This window comes from Acanthochromis polyacanthus, chromosome 12, assembly GCF_021347895.1.
Source record: "Acanthochromis polyacanthus isolate Apoly-LR-REF ecotype Palm Island chromosome 12, KAUST_Apoly_ChrSc, whole genome shotgun sequence".
Lineage (NCBI taxonomy): Eukaryota > Metazoa > Chordata > Actinopteri > Pomacentridae > Acanthochromis > Acanthochromis polyacanthus.
The window spans coordinates 34,083,910-34,101,720 of record NC_067124.1 but is presented as its reverse complement, the minus strand read 5'-3'; the positions used below and the strand labels follow the sequence as shown (position 1 = coordinate 34,101,720).

The 17,811-nt window shown below is 41.5% G+C and overlaps 2 protein-coding genes across 4 annotated transcripts; both read left to right on the top strand.

Annotated features, from left to right (window-relative positions):
* The first annotated feature begins 1,946 nt into the window (after window positions 1-1,946).
* Window positions 1,947-8,739, top strand: cbx3b (chromobox homolog 3b). The gene is made up of 5 exons (XM_022194493.2): window positions 1,947-2,180; window positions 2,567-2,707; window positions 2,782-2,917; window positions 4,573-4,736; window positions 7,546-8,739. The coding sequence occupies exons 2-5, from the start codon at window positions 2,568-2,570 to the stop codon at window positions 7,664-7,666; spliced, it is 561 nt and encodes a 186-aa protein (XP_022050185.1). The 5' UTR covers window positions 1,947-2,180; window position 2,567; the 3' UTR covers window positions 7,667-8,739.
* A 1,718-nt stretch (window positions 8,740-10,457) lies between these two features.
* On the top strand, window positions 10,458-12,377 carry snx10b (sorting nexin 10b). Of its 3 annotated transcripts, none has more exons than XM_022194491.2 (6): window positions 10,458-10,605; window positions 10,893-10,979; window positions 11,079-11,179; window positions 11,270-11,371; window positions 11,549-11,758; window positions 11,867-12,377. In XM_022194491.2, exons 1-6 carry the CDS (start codon window positions 10,573-10,575, stop codon window positions 11,994-11,996), a joined length of 663 nt encoding a protein of 220 aa, XP_022050183.1. In that variant the 5' UTR covers window positions 10,458-10,572; the 3' UTR covers window positions 11,997-12,377. The 3 variants fall into 3 exon arrangements, with proteins under 3 accessions (XP_022050183.1, XP_022050184.1, XP_022050182.1); XM_022194492.2 differs by having other exon boundaries at window positions 10,459-10,605; window positions 10,896-10,979; XM_022194490.2 differs by having other exon boundaries at window positions 10,460-10,605; window positions 10,844-10,979.
* The last annotated feature ends 5,434 nt before the right edge of the window (window positions 12,378-17,811 follow it).

The following is a 17,811-nucleotide window of genomic DNA, read 5'->3' as shown; positions in this document are numbered from 1 at the left end:
AAATGTTAGATTAGTTTAGGTTGTACACATTAACACAGACTTGAGAGGAAAACGAGAGCTCTGGAGGTTTATAAGCTGGCGTGGAAAGAAATGTCCAAGGGAGCAAAAAACAGAAAATGGCTTAAAGTTGTTTAGAGCGCCTTGGGCTAATAATTAATCACAGAAGAAAACAGCTTCTCACCACCTTGACTTTATCAATATAGAACCTGCGAGTCTTGAGCATCATACCAGCCTCCCGTGTGAAGTTTCCACTGCACATGGGAGTTAAATGCGACATAGGTGGCACGTCTAAATGACCAAACATCAATTTGCAACTTGCATACAGCCTATTTCTTGTCCCCCTGAGATTTCAGTCAATGAGTTGCCTGTCTGAAGACTCCACATGGCACATTCATCTTCCATACAGGACTCTGCCCGGCTTGTGGTTGACACCACTTTAAATCATACCCCATGGGCCCTGCACAGTGTTTTCTGATTAAAGGTAAAACAGGGGTATCAGTGCTCAGTATTGGCTCCCTGTACATGGGTTACATTCTCATGGTGCTGTTGTTGCGTAAGTATATTCCATGAACAGGAGTGTTACATAATCCTGCCCTGAGCATGAAACTGTACCAGTAACTATCACAGGCAGCTCCAATGTGAAATCTTTTGTTCTGCTGTCTTTTGCTACGAGCTTTCTTGCATAAATCCACTCGCATTAGTGAACTGAGGTGCAGGGGCATTGACATTATGGCCCCTGTGATTGTTTCAGCTCAGTGCAGGCATGCAGCGTCCCCCAGTGGTGGCTTACAGAACGGTTTAGAGGAAGTGCTGGGGGGAAAAAAAGGTAAATTCAGTGAAGTGCAAAGGCCTGTTAGTGGTGCTTATTTGGCCAATCAGCTGCTCTGGAGGTTCTCATTGGCTGAAATGGAGCCGTCAATCAACCCACCGTGGGCTGCTTTTGCTGTGATCTCAGCAGTGTGGTGTGGGAGTTTGAGGAGGAAAGATCTCCTCCTGGAAAACTGTTTGCAGGAGTGTTGAGATCTTACCTGCAGGAAAAATAGCCAATTAAAAATAAAAGTCTTGTATTTGGAATTTATTTGAGCATTAGCAACAAAATACATTCAGAGAAAAATATTAAGATTATTAATGCCCTCAGCAATATGATGCAAAAAGAAATCTGTATATCATTATTTTAATCACCTATTTTGGATTGTGATTAACTACATTTTGATGTTAAGGTGGAATTAATTTTAGTTTGGTCTGTAAAAAAATGTGGTATTAAGATGTTCCTGTATTGTATATGTAATATGAAAGTATTAGAGTTATATTTTACAATGAAATGTAATGTTGTATAAGGTAACAAACTGGAAAAATAAAAAGTACAAGTACCTTCAAGGTGTACTTAAAAGGTATATAACATGAATACCATTAGAATAGAATAACTCAACATGGGATAATATAATATAAAAGAACACAGCATAATAGAACAGCACAGAATGGAATATGACAACATAATATATGTGATTACACAACATGATTCAACACAACACACTCTAATCTGATCTAATATTATATTATATTCAAAGAGATGCAATATAATAGAATACAGCTGGTGAAGTATTTCATAAAATTAGAATATTAGGAAGCTGCTCATATTTTATTTTATTTATTTATTTATTTTGGATGAAGGTGAATCCATTTTCAGTCGATTGAAATTTATTTATTTTAATCTTGTGTGTGTAGATTCCAAATACGGATCCGTTTTTATCTGACGATAAGTAATAAAATGCCACATCTGTAGCCAGACTGTGATCCCAGCCAGCAACGGGTCCCTCCTGCCATACCCGGCTGACACCCATGGGGGGCAGGGCTGTTCCGGACCGCTGGACGGGGACGGACGAGCGGACTGCTCTCTGATTGGTCGGCGGGGCGTGCGCGTCCCCGTCGTCTCCTCCCGGTTTTCCTGGCATGACCTTTTCCCTTGGCAACCACTTCCTCCGAGCATCAACGGCCATCTTTAATTTTAACTCATTCATGAAAAGTTGTTTGGGACGCATTTAAACGCGCTCAAAGAGCACATTTTTGCGCACAAAGGCGCGTCGACGGCGCGGTGTAGTTCTCCAGCGACGGGAGCAGAGCCGAGCCGAGCCGAGCAGCAGCAGCAGGCTGTCCGCCGAGATTAAGTAAACACCGAGAGCGTACGTGCATATTGTTCATTCCCAGCGTGTTGTGGCATCACTTGCGGCGCGTTTCCACTCGTGTTTTTAAGGCGGAATTGGGCTAAACACGGTGAAAGTGGGCAGCGCTTAGGTTCATACTAACATGTTGCGTTTTGGACTGAAGAAGCTCCCGAAAGAAACAGCAGGTGGAGCGCTGTACTAAGGAGCATCGTGTGAAGGGCACAGTACTCACCACTGCCATGTTGTTCTGCAAAAAAACAAAAAAAAACAAAACAAAGAGCTCCAGCAGGGACATGAAAGCGCCTATTTACGACCTCAGTGTGGCGTCTTAGCCAATAAAACAAATATTATCATCTATATTCTTCACTTTCTTTCGCTCTGTTTTTTCTTATATATTCCTGCAGAATGAGAAAGAAGCAAACAGCCAAACAGAGGAAGACAGAGGAGACCACAGTTGTCCAGGAGTTTGTGGTGGAGACAATAATCCGCCGGAGAGTGTTTAATGGAAGAGTGGAGTACTATCTGAAGTGGAAAGGCTTCACAGAGTGAGTGTGGTGTTTTATTGTCTCACGTGTTGTTTATCTCTGATGAGAAACATCTGTGTTTCCCCTCCCAACAGTGCAGAAAACACCTGGGAGCCCGAAGACAACCTGGACTGTCCTGAGCTCATCGAGGAGTTCCTGAGAACCTACAACCCCGAGGACGACGAAGTGTTCATCCCCAAGGAAGAAATGAGCGAGCAGGAGACGGAAATTGTGAGTGTGTTCTTTCCACGTTATTCACAGAATGTCTGCGCCTAAATCTGTAACGGGGAAACAAAGCGTATTATTAGAATCCACCTTTTTTTTTTTTTTGTCATTCAGAAGCTGCTCTGCTGTTGAGCAAAATCATCTGACCAATGTGGCAGAGTTTGTTCCTGCTTCTTCTTTTTTTTCCCTCCTTTTGAGCAGTTTAAGACTCATTCTAAAACTAAATGGCGTGTGAAGGTGGTTAGTTTTGCAATGATCCTGAAAGTGAAAGCAGTTGAATTTCCTTTGTTTCACAACGGGCATGTACAGTTAAACAGAAATACCACACCCAGACAGCAGCCCAGCTTCTTACTGCTTCTACTAGTTGACTTGTTATCCAATCCTTGCTCCTCTCTGCTGGTTCCTTGTTCTGGTCTCAGCCTCTCTTCACTTAGAGCTCTTCTTGTTTTTCCAAAATAAAAGCTTAAATGTGCATTTGCCATTAGAGCTCTTTAATTTCTGGAGCAATGTGCCTGAGGACACAATGCTCACAGAATCACTGATATCTCTGTCATTCCATTAAAAAAAAAAAATCAATCAACCAAATCTGAAAAAAAGTTTCCACCTGATCCCCTTAGAATCACCTGGATCTTCATGTACAGTAACTTTAACATATATTTAATGAAGCCATGCAAAAAAAGAGAATATTTTCTGAGTTACAAGCCGTTAAAGTGCAGAGGGGTCTGATGAAAGGTTGCACTTTTTTTTATTTTGTGGCATTTTTGATCCTCATAAATACAGGTGATGGACACTTATACTATTAGGGCTGAAAAACACATTTGAGCTGCAGCCAAATCATATTTCCATCCACTCCAGGTGTCACAATCTAATGCCAAAATCTCTTTTTTTGTGCCGCTTTTCTGTCTCTAATCAACTTTAAGCTTCAATATCATAGTTTAGCCATATTTTCAACAGCAAAAATGCACCAGTTTAATATCTATGACAGACTCTAGAGGTGTTTTCTGACATTTCACCGGAGAAAACTTTAAAAAAAAAAAAAAACTAGTGCATTTTGGGTAAATTTTCAAGGCTCATACCAGCATGTGTGATAGGTGGCACATGAAAGGTCTCATTTTTTCATACCAAGCTCATCTTCTAGTCATGTTTTGACAATCTCAAGATGTAAAGTTTGAGATTCTGGACACTCCAGGAATTAAATCAGCGATAATTCCAGCACCATTACTTGGAAAATATTCATAGTGTGAACGTAACATTTAGCATGACTTCAGTCTAAAGTAGCTGATTCTGAGAGGGTCAGATGGGAGGAAGTGATAGATTTTTCTTTCCAAGGAAAATCATTTTTCTAGACCTACTCTTACATTATGTTGTCTTGTCAACTTTTATTTGTTTTTCAGTTTTGTCGCTTTTATTACTTTATTATTATTGCTCACGTTTTGCATTTTTATGCCGTTTCTGTTCCACATTTTCCTGATCTTTGCTCTGCTTTCTTTGACTTTATTGACTGGTTGTTGTTTTGCTTCATCAAAGAACTTAGTAAACCCTCATTTTAAAAGCACTTTATTATTGAAGTTACACTTGCTTAGTGTGTCTGCTGATGTGGGTGCTTCCTTGGTTGTTTTTACTAACTGCTGGCCCTTCTGTTCTTGTCATTTTCTCTGCAGTCGTGTGTACAGGAGGCTCACGCTGTGCAGAGCAACAGCAGCCTCGTCCTCCAGCCGGATGAGGAGCAGTCAGACGCCCCCGCTAACCTCAGCACTTACCTCGAGCCCGAGTGCATCATCGGCTCCACGGACCGAAAGGGAGAGCTCATGTTCCTCGTCAAATGGTAACTCGGCTGCTTCCTCTTTGCTCCGTCCTTGACCGCACGCCAGCGTTTTGGTTCAGTGTTTGTCTGATGGTTTAAAAAAAAATATATATCACATATTCAAAACTGCAGTGTTCCAACCACAGATAACAGAGCTTGTAGTGTCAGATTTATGACGGTTCCTGTTGGTATGCAGTAACAAACAATTTCCGTACAAGCGACTGTATCATTTACAAGGAAGACAAAGGTTGGATGATATGGACTCTGACACCACGTGAGATCAGTAACAGATTGCAGAGAGCAGCTCTAAATGCAGCAGATGTGCTTTGATGTCATCATTGCACTCAACAATGAAGTTCATAATCAGAGGGGTTTTTAGTATGTGTAAGATCGAAAGTAGGCCAGTGGAGCAGCCAAGCTTTTTGATGTTTACTTTCTGATGAAATCTAAAGTCAGTGGTCTTTTTTCTGGATTGGACTCTGTGTATTTTAACAGTTTATTCACTAAAAAGCTTTGCAAAATCAACAATTGCAGCTTCACTGATTTTTTTATTTTTTTTACACAAAGGTCATTTTATTAGTCATGGGGATTAGCACACGGTTTGCGAAAACACTTAAAGTCCCCAGTGGCTCTGAAGGAACTTGGACAGGTTTGAGAAAGCTGCCAAACCTCGAGACCGTAAAATGTCGATGAACAGGATATCTTGGAAAGATTTGGGCATTTAAAGCACTGAAAACAATGCGTTTCTCTGTGAGCCACCCTTCTCTAAAAACTACATTCTAAAACATTTAAAGTGCATTCTCATTTATGATATTTAGGGAAAGATACTTGCAACTCATCAGAAATGTTTCATATCAACACATCTTTGCCATTTACTTTATTTGTTCGGTGTCGTATAATAAATGTAGCCAGACTTGCCGTCCTGGTAACTCAGAAAATGAAAGAGAAGCTTCAAATACATTGTGATTTAGCCCAAACTGTGTTATTTCCCAAACTAACCACGTCGTTTTGGTTCCTCCAGCTAGCCAAAAAGCCAGTGGAAACCAAAAGTAAGCAACAAGTCAAAACCAAACTTAAGCCTAAGAATAATAAACCCTGGTCTCCTGTGTAAACAATCTCCTTCTGCAGACTTTGTGGCTCTTTTGTAGTGGAAGCCTTTCTGACTCTGTCACAGAAAACATTTAGTGTCTTTGAAAACCGATGAGAATGCAGTTGCTGTAGCTTTTTAGAAATGTCATAGGAATGTAATTCTTGGGAGACTGGGTTGCTGTGAAGGTGCCAATGCAGGGGAATCCAGCAAAAAAATACCAAGAAATTACGATTGTTGGTTAAAATCACGGGATCCGGTTAAACTTTTGTTTCAATCCAATGCATTGATCTGCAGAGAAGAAGTGCTGTGTCGTGTTTATAAGACCTTCGAGTCATAACGTAATCCCCAACTCCCAGAAACCCACTGCCAGACATTCCACCTTCCCTGGAGGTGGCTGAAGGACAGACTAGGATTTAGCTGTAAAATGTATCTCAGTTAAATATTTAATTCCAGTTGACGTTGATCATCAATATAATTTGTAACAAAGACTAGCAGAAAAAAAAATTAATTTGATTTTAACCACATTACTTGGAATTTAACCACTTAATTTATCGATGTACACAGGTTATAACTTCAGTGTTGCTAAGACAATGAAAACACAGATAAATCAACACAAATAAAGATAAAGAAATGATCTTACCTTGATAATCGTTACTTATCCAGAGGTGACCAGGTTGAAGCCACATCAGTTGAGTGTCTGGACCCGGTTGGGTTTCGTCAAGTTGCTGAACTTTGTGTTTTTGTTACTGTTTGTGCGTTTATGGTGGTTTAAATCTGAATTATTTAAGTGAAACTATTTAAAATGTACTTATTCCTGTTTAACAAAGACTCTATCCAAACACCTACCAAAAGCAACTCTTTAGTCAAAATAATCTCCATGTACTACTGAGCAAGTGTGCAATCTGTGTGAGCAGCAGACTCAGTTTTTCCTCTTTTTTTTGTTTTTTTTCTCAACATCTATGGTTAAAATAAGCACTTTCTATTCCATCTATCCATTCTCCAAATGGCTCAGTCCTTTCAGGTCGCAGTCACACCAGGGGATGCTATTTCTAATTGTTTTTAAATTGTATTTTGTGACCCCCTCGAGGGGTCCAGACCCACACTTTGAGAGCCACTGCCTTAAGCAAACAACACTGACATTTTTAATGATTTCTTTTCAGCACAGGGCTGTTTTTGTTCAGAATTCCCACAACTAAAAGCATTCAGTTAGTCACATTGTGGGGAAGTGCAAAATCTGGTGCTTGGAGCTTGATCCATAAAATAGAGCTGCAACGAATAACCGATTCATTTTGATAAATAAGTCCTCATTTTGACTCATTTGTTGAAGGAGGAAACATCTACATTCTCACATTCCAGCTTCTTAAATGTGAATATTTCCTGATTTCTTTCTAACCGAATTTCTTTGGTCATCTTGGGCAAACAATCAACATTTTTACCATTTCATAGACCAAACAACTAATAATTCCAGAAGATAATCAGACATATGGATCAGCAATGAGTTGTTGGTATTTGCAGCCATAGCCTAAAAGTCTGTGAAATGATGTATTGGATATCTTGCAGCAACATTAATTCCAGCGTGACTGCTTTATTAAAATGTGATGCAGTCCCTTTAGCCTTTCCTCCCCCATAATAAGCTTTCCCAAACTGTCTGAAGTGTGTGTTGCTGCTGAAATATTTTGCATACGTTAAAAGCGGGGAGCCCATCTGAATGTTTTCCTCCTCCTGCTCGTTTCCCCGCAGGAAGAACTCTGATGACGTGGCCCTGCTGCCGGCCCGCGAAGCGAGCGCCAGATGTCCCCAGGTGGTCATCGACTTCTACGAGCAGAAGCTGACCTGGCACAGTGGAGACGAGGAGCAGTAAAACTTAAAAAAAAACGCGTGTAGGCTTAACGCCGAGGAGAGCAGATAAACAGCTGCGCTCTCACCTGAAGCTTAGTTTAACCTCCATCAAGTGTCCTCCTTCAGCTGACATTAGAGGCACGCTGTGTGAAATCACGTCCCGCTGCAGGTAGTTTTCTAGCAGGTGCGGGGAATCCTCGGCGGGGACGGGTTTTTCAAAGTGCTCTCTGCTCCGTGGTGCTCGGTAAAGGTCACTGTGCCTTCGACACCGCGATGGAGACTAAAACTAACCTTTGTGTGGAGCAGCTGACTTGAGGTCAAACTAACCCATTGCAGCTTTTATTTCACGTGTCATGTAGCAGACTTAATCACTGTGGATGTTTTGTTTTTAATATATTGTCATGTTTAGTAATTTATACTCCTGTTTAGCCACGAGTATCTCTCACTGGAAGTGGTGTTTGGTTGATTAGTGTGAGCTTTCTAACCTGTACAGCCGCACTGAGCCGGCAGAGTGAACTAACTGCTGTCCTGTCCGTACCTTGAGTTCACGTAGAGCTACACATCATAGACCTGTTGTTTGGACTTGTATTGTGTGAGATTTTTACAGCCACAGCTTTTACTGTGTCTTTCTGTGTCTCTGTATGACCCTTGTGGTGAAATATAAAACAATGTGGCCCACAGGAAATTTCCCAGATGTTTCCCTTTTCCTCTTTACTAAATTATAACTTGATGCTTTTACCCAAAGTGAAGTCCTGTCAGTCAAAAAGGCCTCACTTCCAGAGTGAACCTGTTGCCATTTTCACCTGTTGAAACTAACTTTTGTGCACCTACAATAGGTCAGACGATTGTTAAATGTAGCACTTTAGATATAAGACTGTCCATTTCCGCAGGGCATTGTTGCTGGCTGTAGTTACACAGCTCTATGTACTTGATACCTGCTTCCTGATGGCGCTGTCCTGACTCAACATATCTCCCATAACTGTTGTGGGACACTCAGCTGAACCTTAAACCTCCTAAAACTCACCTGCTACTGAACTGCTGTAACTGTTGACCATGGATCTGTGAAGTCTGTGAATAAAGGAAAACTTTTTGTGACAGATTCTCTTGATCTTTTTTATGATCCCATTTGTCACATCACAAAAAAAGGGAAACATAACTGAAACAAATGGTAAAATCCGATGTGATGACAGCTGATTTTAAAACGTGTCTAAGGCACAGTATACAACAGAAGTGAGTACATCCCTATATAATGTCACCTAAATGTCAAATTGTGCCATTTTAGAGTAAATACATTACTTTGCTGGATGGGTTATGTTGCTTTACCTTTCTCTTTAAAAAGCCCCAAAGGCGGTCTGTTGAAACAGACGACATTCTTAGCCAAGCCATTGGACATTATCATGCAGAATTATTCCTCTTCTGCCAAATTCCTAGTAGATGAAGAGTCATTTTGTTAGCCAGGATATTCAGACATTGATGCTGCATCTTGTTACAACTCGGCTCCAAAAGTCGCAACAAAACCAAGAGGCGGCAACTAAAAACAGTTTATTGCCACACAAACCAACCAAATGGGCATTCAAAACTAAAACCCAGAATCATGCTGCTGGAGCTCCACACGGCAGCAGCTCCTGTCAGAGAGCCAGTTTGAATGGAAGTGGGTCAGATGAAGTGCAGCTGAGCCTCTAGATTGTGGGTGTGGCTCAGTCAGGTGATGAGTGGAACAGACACATCTGGTGTCCAGGTGGAGGGTCGTCACAGTCTGTAAATGTCATCTCACAACAACATATGCATTCATACAGCTCCATATCATCACACTCCTACCTCTGTTCTTTGCTGTCAGGCCAAGGCGTTCACTGTAGTAGTTCTGACCAAGTTCACACCAAACAAGCTGGACTGCATCTGTGCAACAAATCAATCTTGGTCCAATCTGAACAAAGAACATGCTCCCAATAGTCATCAGTTTCACATTTCATGAAATTTAGCAAATTTTTATCTCGCAAGTTTTGTGCCAAAAAGCAAACAAGACTTTTTTTCTTTTTTCTTGGACATCGTCAATAGAAGTTGTGATTTGGAATGCATTTTACACATGTAACCTATCACTGGAACTCTGACTTCCACTGATAATGACTGTGCCAAGGCTGAAGCACCTGTTTCTGTTTTTCAGAGCTGAACTGCTGAAGCAGTGCACGATGCATGGCGTCATTTTAGCAGAAGGACCCCTGCAGCTCTGATTAGTGATGCTATGGGTTGTTCTACACTCTACTACAACTTAAATTTTAGATCACTGGTCTCCCTGTGTCTTTTTCGATGTGTGTGTGTGTGGTTACACAGCCACATTTTTCAGTTCCTCTGGTAATTCTTTTCCACGTGCAGCTGTGATGCAGACATGCAGATAGACAGCCACCGATAGGCTCAAAACATAGAGAGTTCTGCCATTCACAGCTCATTTATAACTGTGTTTAGACAGTTTCACTGATTGGAAACACAGATGTCCTCAGTTTTGTTTCAATGGTCACATGTTTTCTAACTTGGGTATCAGTGATCACAGGTGTATTTACTTTTCTTATACAGATTTTCTATTTTGAGGCCTGTGTTTTCAATACTATCTTTCTGAAGTCTTCTTGTTAGCTTAGAAAGAATGCTTTTGGCTTTTGACATTTGATACTCAAGTTGTTTTACACACTGTTGCACTCACTTCTGTTGTTCAGTGTAGTCATGTTGGTACATGCAGACTTAGCAGACTTGTTATTTAGTCATCAGCAGGATTTGACGGTGACAGGGAGGAGCTTATCTCAGTCTTGTGACTTTATTTTGAAACCTTTGCTCCCTGGACAATAAAAGTGGAAATAAAAAACAGTGCTGCTGAGCTAAGCCTTTCATTATCTGTCCTATTTTACGTTACTAACATTCAAACTTTAAACATTTTGGATTATGAGGGAAGGAAATGGCCACAGCGAGGGTCAGGTAGGTCTGTTTTAAGTCTGAGAATTTCATATATATATGTTTATGTTTATTAAGACCTTTAAGAAATCATGTTAAATCCAGAATCCTCAAACCTGAAGAGCCTGAACAAAACAGCGACATTTTTTTTGTACTGAGCACAAAAGGATACTTACTGGGAATTTCCTATTTTGATTCTTGCCATGTTGGTCACAGTACTTCCTCTATCTGCCAACAAAAACCTTCCCACTTTTCCTAACAGAGTGCATTCAGTTCAGAATTTCAGCGTCTCTTCTGCCTCATCCATGCAGCAGATCATCAGTGTCTGGGTGCGGGACCCGCGGATACAAAAGAATGATTTCTGGCACGCCTACATAGACTATGAAATTTGCTTACATGTAAGTAAAATGATTTTAAAAAAAGAGTTCTTCAATCTCTATATTCATTTAGAGAAGCTTACTGTAAAACATGTGTCACACTGGTGTATCGTGTTTTAGACCGACAGTGTCTGTTTCACCAAGAAGATTTCGACTGTAAGAAGGAGGTACAGTGAGTTTGTATGGCTCAGACAGAAACTACAAGCAAATTCACTGCTGAGGTAAGTCCATTCTCTGTGTTCTGCGATGACAGTTTTAGCGAAAACAACAGAACTTGCTCAGTTTTTTTTCTTTGCTCGTGTTTTTTACAGAATAAAGCTACCAGAGCTGCCCCCCAAAAACCCCTTTTTCAGTCTAAACAATGCTCAGCAGATTGGTGATCGGATGAAAGGCCTCCAGACATTTCTGGAACAGTAAGAAGATTGATTCATCAATATATCAATTTCTGAACTTTGACATACTACAAGACAAGAATTCGAAAACTGCACATAGAGTTTCTACAAATACCAGACCACACACGACTGCTGGTTTCACTTTCAACCGCAATACACTATACTGAATAAAATGCCTCTATTGTTCTATTTTTTTAGGATCCTTCAGAGCCCTCTGCTGCTGTCTGACAGTTGCCTGCACCTTTTCCTGCAGTCACAGCTCAGCGTGGCCAAAATGGAGGCCTGTGCTGCCGGACGGACAAACTATTCTGTGGCTCAGGCCGTCCAGCGATGCGGTCTGAGGAGGTTCCACTCAGTGGAGGACCTGCAGAAGGACCTCAGCTTGTCCTGTGACTCTGACTCAGATAGGTACAATATGGCAAAAATATGCTTTTTAGTCACTGATGTATTTCCAAGGTCAGATTATATCATATATCCTTCCATCTAATTCCACTCTTCTTGTCTGTCTTGTTCCAGCTCAGAGTGCAGAGACCCAGAACACAAGATTAAAGATTTGGTGCTGAACAAATCAAAGAGTGCAGGTTTACTCGAGCTCATGGGAAGCAGTCAAGAGGAAATGTTAAGCAGCTCGTCTGGTTCTACATAAAAACATCATCGTCATGCTGCTGGCAGAATGTTGGAGTCTACTCACACTTATATCTCATACAAGTTTTTTTGGATCTGTGAACGGGAAATTGACCTGTTACCCTGTCATACTGCTCCAAATTATTCCATTTATAAACACATCACTACTGATTATGGTCACAGTTAGACACTTCAGCTTGAAACTTGGAGAGTAAATAGCAATGGAAATGTATTAACTGTATATTTTGCACATTATGTATTTCACTGAGTCTTATCCTTGTGCTCTGCCTGCATTAGCTGTAGCAACAATTTGCCTAAAGATGGCAGTGTTGTTGCATGTATCTGTTTGTATGTTCACATGCTGTAACTGTCTACATGAGCTTCATAAACAAACTTCACAGAAGCATCTTGACTTTTTGCTCATTCGTACTGTGAAAACTGGCCGCATGTGTGCGGGTAACAATGTAATATCTTCAGCAGTGACAGCCTAATGCCTCTCCCACTCCTAATAAAGTGGAGGAGCTTGTCATCTGGTGGCCACTGCAGTGCTTATCGGTGTGACATGTATAATAGGGTCTCTGCAGGGTTTTCAGACAGCCCCCCTGTCAGGTGTGGGGCGGGTGGGAGAGTCCTGCAGGATCCCGATGGACTCGCTCCTGTCTGAGAGGCCACCAAGTAGACAGGCTACACAGCTCCCTCCTGAGCAAAATGCCAGCTGCACTGACAGGCCACCCTTTCTAGCCGCCTCCTTTGCTTTGTGCTCTCTTGTCTTTGCACGTGTGTGTGCATGTCTGTTCTCCCACAGTGAGCACCATCACACTTATGCAGAGGTAATGACCACTAAGCAGAGCGAAGGCAAACTGACATATCTGCACAGCTAATTAGATTAGCTGTTCCTCTCTGCAGCATCCCTGTGATTCATTAGGAATTCAGAACAGGAACAGACAATAGGCTTTATGCTACAGAGAGGTGACGTCACCTCAGACCCTCTCCAAGCTCTGAGCAGCACAACGGTTTGGGCAGCAGAAAAAGCCCATAAAGTCAGACTTGCAGGTGGGATGTCTTTCCTGAAGATGTGTGGGTGGAGATCCATGTATGCTAATGCGGTACATGCATGTGCCACCTTTGTCAGTGGCTGTCATTATTATCCTCCATCTTCAAACGCATGCACAAAGGCTGCTAGTGCTGCAGGTGTTTGCTTTAGCTGGATATTCAGAAGAAGGTTTATGCTTCTTAATGCATTCACAAAACACGCATAGGGTGTTGAGGCAAGGCAGTTTTACTGAAATGCATGCATACTTCCCTTCTTGAAAATGTATTTTTGTCCAATTTTTAGGTCCTTCTGCAATTCTTTACTCATCTCCCTGCCAAATAAACTTCATCAGATAATCATTTTAGCAGCCAGTCAGCAATTAAACAACTATAATGTGATCTATTCAGCTGAAATGTATATTTTTGACCTATATTTGACTGTCTCTCTTATGTATGTACATCTAAGAAAATGCATTGAAATATCCACTATATGTCTCTGTCTTGTGGCAATTTTGGAGGAATTTTTAATCTTTAAGCCAATTCCAGTATTGCAAGACACAATATGCTTAATTTGACAATTTTTAGTCACCAAAATTATAAACGAATGAATAGAGACATTAGCATTCAACATTCCCCCCAAAATCTTGCTGAAAATATGCACGACCCGTGTAACAAATTAATAAAATACATAAATTTCAAGTAATTAAAACACTTAAGACAACTTAATTCTAGTTTCTGTTCAAATATTTATGGGAGTGATGAAGGTTGTGTTGGGCAGTCTTGGCTACATACGAAATAAGGAAGCATCTGTAGGAGGTTGTTAAATATGCTGAACATGTACATGGAAGGAATGAATCTTGTTCGACTTTCAGACACCGAGTTCCCCTCACATAGCTTGAAACAGGCCCTTCGTAACAGTGGAGCCTTGCTCGTTGCGTACAATCCCATGGATAGAAACATTTACATTGCTGGCTTTAATCTGATCTGTCCGGGAGTATTGACTTCTCTTTCAATGGTCTGTGACTCTTCTCGACTGGCTGTTAACCTTGAGCTGCTGTAGTTTAGCCTGTCAGCACGGCTCTGACAATACTGACACATTTAAACCCATCAGATCAATTGCTAGCAGCTCTCTGCTCCATGTACTCTGACCCTAAAGAGTTCAGATGGAGTGAAAACATAAGGAGAGAGTAAAAGAGCTCAGTTTTCAGGGTGCATTTAGGCTAGAAAACCGTAAAAGAGTAAGTTGAATGTACATTTTCTGTAATTCCACAAATGCTTTAGCTCTGTTTAATGTAATTAGTATGCTTATTGTTTGACACATAAAACAGTAGAACACCAGATAAAGTAAAATGGGTCCTCTGGGAGACGCCCATCTGCCTCAGGCCGAGCCGGCACGTCTTTTCTGCCACGACAGCTCAAATAAACCCCACCTCGTGCCTGTGAACTCGGGCTTGACTTACTATTCCCTCTGTTGTGTAATTAACGCAGGATCACAAAAGGCAAAAATCCATTTTATGCGATGGAAAAATGGTCAAATGTGAAACAATATGAAATCCCAATCAGGGCTCCTCCACAGAGCTAAAAACAAATGGAAGTATTGAGGGAGATATGCTCCAGTGGAGGCAAATTACTGATAAATCAGAGACTGCTCATGCATTTTAAGTGCCACATTATACAGAATCCATTAGTAGCAATAGGAGCTCAGCACCACTTGAGATATTAAATCTCTGTGACTGCAACTGTGTGGAATCGGGATGAGTCGATATCAGAGAAACCTAGCTGCTACTGCCAACAGATAGGGGATGAGACCTAAAGAAACGGTGCCAGAATTAGACACCAACGGCAGCGGTATGATAATGGCTCAAGCTGGTGATGTGCAGCTTGTTAGATAGCAAAACAACCACATTCACTATAGGGGCCGATGAGCTAAATGATCTGGGAGCGAACTGAAGTGTTAATAACAAACTCCTCCAGTGAACATTTTTCAAGGTCTCTCACATTTCATGCCAATGCTCAGCTGTGATTTACTGAGGGCCACAAAAATTCCACAACCTGACAGCCAAAACAGGATTTTCAGATGGTACATCTGTCCTTGTAGCTGTGTGAGCTCTCTGTGTGTGCATGTGTGCGCACAAGAGCTAATACCTGCTTCAATCTGGTGAAAAAAAAACACTTTTCCTCAAGGCTGAAACAATTTTCTCCGTCACTCAAATGTCACAGATGGAAATGAGCCGACATTCGAGTTATCCGTCATTCATCAACCCCAGCAGCCTTACCCCCCCCCCCCCCCCCCCCCCCCAAGTTATGCATAAGCTATACCTGCTATTTCCCCTCCGCATGCTGTCGCCTGTTGGTGTGTGGATGTAGCAATTACTGGGAACGGGCGTGATCACTGTACCAAGGCGAGCAACAGCTTCCCATCTCGTGGAATCAGAGCTGATCAGCGTGAAACTAGCTCCTCTGCCTTGAACACATGGGCCCGAGGAGGAGGGGGAGGAAGTTGAGATCACGGCTTCATAGTTTCCTGAAATAATACAGTGTGTAAAATCAGATATGCTTCCTCTGGCGTGTGCAGAAAACAGATGGATGAGAAGGAAGGGCCTTGTGTTAAGACAACAATCCTGCACCGCTGTGTACATGTTTATGTACAGTTGATCCCCAAACTATTCATACCTATCCTAAATCTTGATTTATGGTGGATTAGTAGGATTCTTCTGTATGGAAATGATATTAACAAGAGGGAAAGCACAGTAAGATGTTGTGCTAGAAAGGTTAATTATACAGTTCAACTACTTCTGTTGTTTATTTTTTTTGGCATTTTAACCAAAAATGTCATGTCCAGCAATCAAAACTAAGCCTTCATTTTCCAACAAATTAGTCAAACAGTTGTTTAAGTGTCTATCAGTCTTTCTTCATGTCTCCATTTAGTTCCTCCAAGTGTACATCTCCAGACTTTTAAGCTTCAAGGTTTCCTCTCCATCACTCTGCTCATCAGTTCCTCCACAGATTCTGGGTGGATTCAGGTCAGGACTCTGGCTGGGCTGCTCCAACATCTTCTCACTGTTTTCTCTTCACCATTATGGCTTCATGTTTTACATCATTGTCTTGTTTGAAGCTCCAGTGCTGCCCAAAGAGCAGTTTTTCTGCAGACTGCCTGATGTTTTCCCCCACAATCTTTAAGTGCTCCTCTTTTCTTGCGATGCTGTTTGCTTTGACCAAACTGCCCGGTCCTTTGGCTGAAAAACAACCCCAAAGCATCACATTCCCACCATGTTTGACCGTGGGGATGCTGTTCTTGGCCTTGCATGCTTCTCCTTTCTTTGTGTCCAAAGCTCCATGTTCATGTGATCCAGCAGAGAAATGATGAGCAGTAGCTTTCTTCTTTGTCCAGCTGAGCTTTAGTGTGTCTGTCTTGGAGAAGTGGAGTCCACCTTGGTGTGATCCATGGAGACCAGCCTTGGTCTTGGTCTGTTGACATGTCTGATTGACATGTTGCTACCAGAACTTGTCACATTCATCAGGATGCTCTTGGTGCTGATCCTTGCATGTTTTTTGGCTTCTACCATTTCCGCAAGTGCATGGATTACTTTTGGCTTCCTGCCACACCATTTACACAGTTTTCAGTGTGGAACTCTTTGTACTTTAACATGATGTTTTGTCGTGACCACCAGACCTTGAAAAGACTTGGATATGACTTTATAGCCTTTTGCCGTCTTCTGAGCAGCCACAATGTGCAGCTCTCTGTCAGTGACGAACCCTAACAGCAGCCCACTTAGCTCTTTGGTTTTAGTCATTACCTGCAATTAACTAGCTAACTAACTACATCAGCTGTTCTCAGTTTATAGTCTACGAGAATGTTCTAAGAGAATTTACCAGAACTATTTTTGAATAGTATAGTAGCTACATTTTTTCCCCCAAAAAAAGTGAAAATTTAAAGGGGTATATGTAATTCTGGACATTACATTTATAGTACAAATGATGAAACAGTTCAAATTTATCATTAACATCTTACAGTCACTTTGTCTCTTGTTTATGTCTTCTCCCTCCAAAAGAATCCCAAATATTCAAATACAAAACTTAATTTAAATCAAAACTCACATGAATAGGAGTAATTTTGGCTTAATTATGTATTCACAAAAGTTCACCAACACATTTCTTCATAGAAAAGAACAGACCAACATATTTTACGAATTCTGCAATGGAATACGAGCGCTGTCTTTTAGTGTCTGCGATACCTTTTGCGCTCTAAATATTTTTTGTGTATCAAGTGTTTTATGACTTTATGCAAACACACACACACATATATATAGACATATCTACATATACAGATATATCCAATACATATGTGAATTTGTGTGTTGGCACAGGGAAACGTGGCCCTCTGTGTGTCATAGGATCATGTGTAAATAACAACCCCTCCAGACTTACGTCTTGTTAGGGATGAGGAACGAGTAGAGGGGGAGTTCTTTGCTCAGGCCCAGTCCGGAGAGCGGGGAGACTGCCAGCGGTGGCAGCCGGAAGACGGCGGAGGGTGGAGAAACAAGGGGGGAAAGAAATGGAGGGGTAGAGGGCACCATCTCTCGGGGCCTCTGAGCTTCACTGCCAGTGTGTGTAAATCAGCAGGCAGCTCACGGCTGCAATGAGGTAGAAAATAAAAAAACATAAAAATGTCCAAGTGAAATAAGAGGCAAGGAGAAATCTTTTATGATGAGCCTAAATTCTCCTTACTCTGCAGTAGATCCACTGACCGGCTCAGCTTGTCTTCTCCAGACACCGTCCATCATCCCAATGTCTGCATATAGCCA